At 38.3% G+C, this 6,989-nt stretch overlaps 1 protein-coding gene across 1 annotated transcript; it reads left to right on the forward strand.

Moving 5' to 3' along the window:
• The first annotated feature begins 272 nt into the window (after positions 1 to 272).
• LOC137959158 (phytochrome A-associated F-box protein) lies at positions 273 to 1,998 on the forward strand. The gene has a single exon (XM_068806487.1). It carries the CDS (start codon positions 810 to 812, stop codon positions 1,803 to 1,805), a length of 996 nt encoding a protein of 331 aa, XP_068662588.1. The 5' UTR covers positions 273 to 809; the 3' UTR covers positions 1,806 to 1,998.
• Positions 1,999 to 6,989: the final 4,991 nt, after the last annotated feature.

The following is a 6,989-nucleotide window of genomic DNA, read 5'->3' on the forward strand; positions in this document are numbered from 1 at the left end:
TAAGATCAACACATCGGACGGCTGAGATAACCGTTTTGCATAATATATGTCAGATTGTTAGTCTTTTTGTCTGCTCCGTTTCAATTAGGGTTCACACCCCATCCGTCAAAGATTGTTAGTCGGGCTGACAGAACTATTTTGTATAATATTTATCGAAGTTTGTTGATCGGATGGCTGAGATGGCCATTTTCCCATATTGTTACTCGTTTTGTCTGCTCCGTTTCAATTAAGTGGCGTTGCTGGTGCGAGACGTCAACTGTGGATGTGATTAATCCGTCAGTTTAGCTACGAACGTGGCGAATAGAGGGAGCGTCACCGAGTCCGCCTCAAATTCTCCCACGAGCAATGGCAGCCACAGACACCCTACTGAAAAAAAGTGAGCCTGCTTCTACAGATTAATCTGCTCTTTCTTTCCCCTTTTCGTTTCACACCCGGTTCCTGGAAGCTCGAAGGAAGCACGGCAAAAAAAGCTGCTGCACGCGGAATCTTGATCTTTGGGACAAACTCGTTTTCGAGTTACCGTAAATTTCGTTACTCCTTCCAAGTGACGAAGAGTTTTTGGTGGGATTACGACTGGGAGCGAGTCTTATGGCGTATGCAACCGAGGCGGAGGCCGCACCAGGATCAGGGAATGGAGCAAGGCTTCCGCATCCTTCATCAAAGTAGAACGAACGTTTGATATAGAGAATTTTACCTTGCGGCCAAGAGATCCAATTTGAGGAAAGATCCACTTTTAGTTTCAGCCCCCTGTTCGTCTCCTTCACTCAGACTCTTGGAAAGGAAGACGAGAAATCTGCGCAGTTCCGCCAATGTCTCAAACGTTCTTTTCCCATCTCTCCGATGATATTGTCCTCAACATCTTCTTCAAAGTCCAGGAGGATCCCCGCCACTGGGCATGTCTTGCCTGCGTTTGCACCAGATTTTCCTCTCTAGTCCGCACGGTTTGCTATAAGCTCAAATGTTCCCAGTCAATACCCTCCGTTGTCTCTGATCTTCTTTCTTCTTTTGGTCGTGGCTCCAACGCGAATGCTCTCGCTCCTCCGACGCAATGGTGGGCCTCTCTCCACAAACTTTCGGTCTGCTGCCCTGGCCTCCTCCACGCCGGAGTTTTGTTGGAAAGCTCCGACTTCGGACTCGAGCGCGAGATTGGCCCTGATCATAGCTATTCCATGGATCACCGGCCGGTACCCTCGTCATCGGTTGTGGAAAGCTCGTCTCCACCTCCGTCTAATATTTCCTGGTCCCTTTTCGACGATCTCTATTTCGATACACTCTACGACTCATCGGAGATGGAACCCCACCATCCTGTCAGCATCACCGCCTCCACCACAAAAGATGATTCTCAGAGACTGGTCGTACCTGAAGGCAATGATCTTCCGGGCGTTAAGAGAAGAAGAGAGAACTGCGAGCGTGTCGGCTCACATCAGGCAAAGGGCATCTGGAACTTGAGTCGGGAACAAGGGAATAAGCTTCTAGCCAGTCGATTCAGAGGAGACTGCTTATACATTTGTGATTGGCCTGGTTGTATTCATACCGAAGAAAACCGCAATTACATGCTTTTCCGAGGCGTTTTCAAGGATTTTAAGAGCTCCAGGGTGTGGAGAACCATAAATGACGGGAACCGGAGTAAGTTTGCTCTCGAATGTGCATTTTGTTCGTGCAAGGAGACTTACGATCTGCACTCGGCCTTCTGCTTGAGGCGGGTTTTTGGGTTCCATGATGACGGCGAGCCTGTTGTTCGGGCTTATGTGTGTGAGAATGGCCACGTCTCTGGTGCATGGACCGACGGGCCAATGTACGCCTAGCTTATTTTGGTTTGTGGATCTTCTCAGGTTCTGATTCATATATATTTAAGTGTTTGGAAGTTTGTAACCATATTTCTTATGTTTTTTTAAACCTTGCTTGCTGCCCTGTTTCATTTTTTTAATGATTTACAGTTTGCTTGTGTGAACCTGGATTTCCATAATGGATTTGTTAATGAATTTGAGGAGTTGGGGATGTCCGTTGTCTTTTTTAATCCTTGCTCTCTGCCCTGTTTCAATTTTTTAATGATTTACTGTTTGCTTGTGTGAACCTGGATTTCTATAATGGATTTGTAAATGAATTTGAGGACTAGGGGATGTCCGTTGTCTTTTTACTTTAATCTCCCAGTGCTTCCTCTTTTCACCTTTTATGCTTCTTATACAAGTTCAGTGCTGTTTCCTTGATGGGTGTGAGCTGCGAGTTGCTCATCCATGTTTTGTTTCAGTAGATGCCCAGAAAATTTACTACTCTACTTGCTGGAATCTGGGTATGAGCCTCTCCCCTCCTCAAACACTTTCCATTGCTTGTGTGTTTCTTCTCTCTGAAGCAATCCTCCTCGAGGAGTCGAGTGATGAATGGTATGCAAATTCTTCACGGAATGAGTTAATCAAAGTATGTGGTTTGTTGGGATAGATGGTTCCTGTCTTTTGCTGCATTAAGGAAGAATCTCAAGCATGAGACAGTAGGGTGTTATTGTCTGGAACTGGAGAAGACACGTAGTCTAGAGTCTCAAATCAGATGGAAGTGGCTACAGTTGTTTCGATCCCTTAATGCACTCCAGCCGATTCCCAAAAAAAACTTGCCATTTGGATACTGTAGATTTTACAGTGGGTGTGATTGTCTGGAACTGGAGAAGACACGTAGAGTCTACAGTCTCAAATCTGATGGAAGTGGCTACAGCTGTTTCGGCCCCTTTATGCACTCCAGCCGATTCCCAAAAAAACTTGCCATTTGGATACTGGACTGATTGACGAGTGCTTCAAATTTTTAGAGAAAAACAGCTGGCTCCACAATTGATTCAATATGGGTGGTGATGCCTGTTTTTCGAATATTGATCTACTGATAAGCGTGAGAATCCCAAACTTTGATGCCTTGACCATTGGTTGAAGCCATGAGCTCAGAATTTCAAAATTTCCATTTATCAGAAAGAACAAAGGGTGGTTTTCGATGTTCCTTCGATACTAATATTTTGTTCTTATAACTAATTCTCTCTTATTATCATGACTTACAACATATATTAATCTTTAATGCATAATGAGACTATTAAGTGGTTGAGTCTCTGATGGGCTTCCCATCACTGTAATTTGAGTTCTGTTGGTCTCGTTCCGAAGTAACAGATTTCTCTCTGTAGTGATCGTGGAAGCTTTACGGGGAAAGGAGTTTGTTAAGTCTCCTTCTTGAGAGAGTTCGTCGGTAGCAGAAGTGGGTTACATTTCAGCGTAAAGAGAGGAGAATTGCAATTCTCCAATAGAAAACTTATATAGAGAAGTTCTCTCATGTTCATAACATGATTCAGAGAAGCAGAAAAAGAAGTTGAAGATGAGATAAAAAACTTCAATTTCTCCTATCTGGTAAAGTGGCTCCATTTTGAATCTTTTGCGAAGGACAACAAACGAGCATAGTGCAACCAATCACTTGATATAAGGAAAAAAGCCACTGATTTTGTTCTGCTACTGCCAATTGTTGTTTCCATCGAAAGAAAGAAGAAGGCTCAAATTCTTGTACAGCCTTTTCTTGGTACTAGTGTGAGGAAAGAGCCACCGTCCTCCATGGTGCTTCCAAATATTTGAAATACACACTCTATGCTGGTATATTATCGATGAATATATATAGATCAAAGATGACAAATTGACAATGTGTCGATTTTGAGATGAAAATGCCATTATTATTAGGGTTCAACTATGCTTTCTAACCCAACCATCCCTATTAAGCAGAGAGGTAATAAAAGCCAGAAACTCCCATGATGCTTCAAAGTTTCCCCACCTAGGAGATGTAAGCATGAATAACGAAAGTTCTTCTTCTTTCCCTCCCTCTTCCATTCTCTATCATTTCGATTCTCTTGTGTCCCTCTTCTGTTTTAGTTTCTTTCTCCACTCCTTTCTGTGCTTTCTTATTCGTTTTTCCTTTTTAGAGATCTCAAATTCATTTGATGCTCTCTCCTTTATTTTTCTGATTTAGCTCTATATCTTGCAACCCTCTTGTTTTGTCAATGAAACTCTTTTATAATGTGGGTAATAGTTCCTTTGATCTAATAATTTTGCAGAAATTAAAGTCTTGAGAGAAATGAAAAAGCACTTTTTGTCGTCTTTTCCTAGCAATATGCTTTTTAATCACTCTATTTCTCCTCAAACCCTATGTTGAACACCCTCCTATTTGGTTTCTTATAGTAATGATAAATCCTCGTTTGTTTTTTAGCAAAGATTCATCAATATAATTATTAAATTCTAGGGTTTCATGGTTTTTGGTGTGCTTAGTGGAGAAGAATGAGGAGAGTTGAAAAGAGAAAAGGAGAGGAAGAAAGGTGCTAACGAGGTGGTGAGATTGAGAGAGAAGACAAGGGATGACGGTGTTGAATGAAGAGCACGTTGAAGAGCTCTCCCTTAGGTTAGGGTTAAGGTTCCTTAAAGAATAATGTGAGAAAGTAAATTTACAGTGACTAACTAAAGAAAAATAATCATACTTTTAAAAAATATAGTACATGCAAATAAGTCCTGCCTTGAACTTTTATCTAATAAAATAGTAGTCAATTTCAATGTGCTTTGTTCTCTCATGGAAGACTAAATTTGAAGATATGAGAATGATTGTTTTGTTGTCACAATAAAGTTGCATATGGGTTTTTGTTGGGAGACCAAACTTTGTAAGTAAAGACCTCAACTATAGCCTCTCACTCATTGCATGTGCCATGAATCTAGATTCTGCTTCAGTACTAGATCTAGAACTTGGATTTTTTTCAAATACGTCAATACCATTTCCAATGCTTACCAATGAGATAGTTGAGACTTATGGATAAAGTGACTAATGACACTTATGGCAAAGGAGATGTTTGGTCTTGTAATTGCCAAATAGATTAGTTTCCCACTTATGGCCCAAGTTCATATTTAGATCCATGGGAGTGTCAAGTGGTTTATTGCTGATTGTTCTTATTTCATCAAGTAAATCTTAGACATACTTTCTTTGTCACAAAAAGAGTATACCATGCTAAGATTGTAATACATTAATGCCCAAAAAATATTTGAGTAAAGTACGATCTTTAGTTTGAAAGGATTTACCTAGTCCTTCCATCTGACAAATACCCCTTTGATCACTCCTAGTGAGAATAATATCATCCACATATACAACCATAAGAATAACACCATTGATAGTATGTTTAAAAACACTATAATGATCCATCTCACATCTCTTAAGACTAAACCCATAAAAAAATGTTAAAATTTTCAAACTGTACTCAAGGAGATTGCTTAAGGCCATACATCGACTTGTAAAGCTTGCATACCTTCTCCCTCTCAACTACAAGACTAGGTGGTTGGAGTATATAAACTTCCTCAAGGAGGTCGCTATTGAGAAAAAAACATTTTTAACATCCAATTAATGAATATACCAATTTGAATTTGAATCAATAGAGATGAGAAGTCTCATAGAGTTGAGTTTGGAAACTGGTGAAAAAGTCTCTATTGATTGAGTGTTGAATCCCATCTATACTTTGATGATAAAGGAACTTAATTGATCTAACAACTGTAAATTTAGCATTTAGATGTTTTTCCTTCAAGAGTCACAAAAATCAAGGTATGTGCAAAAGAATCGGAATAAGCATCTCAAGACCTCAAGCTCTACATCTATTGATGAAAAGGTCATTAAGTCTAATTTCAAAATCAATAATAATTACTCAATCAGAGTTTTCTACAAAGAGAAATCAATATTTGAAGCAACAAAGATTAGAAGTAAGAGAGGTTCAAGTAGCATCAAAAGATTCAATTTTCAAGGCGTTTTATGCCATCAGGAATGAGATTTATATGGAAAATTATATAAAAAAAAATATTTGTAAGTCTATTTTCTAACCTATCAACCCAATTCTCAATTCGAGTTTTCTAGAGGAAGATATCAATATCGAAAGAGTCAATGGTCATGCTGGCCCAAGAAGAAAGAGTATTCAGTTCGGCTAGATTGCTGAGTTTTAAATCTATCAAATTATTTCTCTCAAAAAGGTATATTTCATGAAGAACTATAATACTTGAATGAAAGATATCAAAGTCTTGTTTTAGAAAGAGTAAATTTTATGTTAATATGATCTATATGTAAAGAGATATTCTCATTGGAGTCAACAAAGATCATGCTACTTAACGAAGCAAATCAAATGGTCATACAAGATTCAAGAATGAAGATTTTCATGTCAAATTGGGTATCAAATTAAAGCTCTTTGTGTCTAGTTTCTTTTAAAATAAAGCTTTTATTTTGAACAATATTTTGGGAGATATCAATATTTGAAATACTAAAGGCCCGGTTCTACCAAAAATCTCTCCTTTTCCTTTTTTCTCACTTACTATCTATCTCTCCATGCATTGACGTAAATTGAGTTCTTTTTTTATCCTAGAGTCCTATTTTTTAGACGAATTTATCTTATAATAAGAGATTTTGGGCCAATCTTAATCATTCCATGATGTGCTTGTTCAAGGTATTGATATCCTGCTTTGATGTTGTTTTAATTTTTTTGCATTTTTGTTATTTGATTGTGTATCTTACACATAGTTATCTTTGAAAAATTGTGGTTACACCCCAAAATTCATACTTGGTCAAATTTGTTAAGTTATTTTATTTCTACCGTTATAGTTTCCCCTAGTTTTTTTATTTAAAAAATCACATTCTAGATTTTTTTTGGATATAATCACCTCCTTTTGGTTAAAATTATTTTACTCTAATATTTCTTCAATTTATCATCTCGAGTTTTTATCACTTCAGAACAATGCCTAGACCCACCACCTAAAAAAGTATAAGAGTGTGCTCAATATCCAACTAAAGTCAAGTCTTTTATTTTTCACCCAAAAGGTTATTTGTGTTTGAGCTACACTTAAAAGTAAGTAATCTTTTTGTTGTATCCTAAAGTTGGGCCATTTTTTCGCCTTTGAAATTGAACGGAATGTGTTTCAAACTATGACCATTTTGACTACTGTATGTAGCTTTGTCATATGACT

This window comes from Aristolochia californica, unplaced genomic scaffold, assembly GCF_029961685.1.
Source record: "Aristolochia californica isolate CCGP_79_NKW_82.1479 unplaced genomic scaffold, dmAriCali1.0.hap1 SCAF_3, whole genome shotgun sequence".
NCBI lineage: Eukaryota > Viridiplantae > Streptophyta > Magnoliopsida > Piperales > Aristolochiaceae > Aristolochia > Aristolochia californica.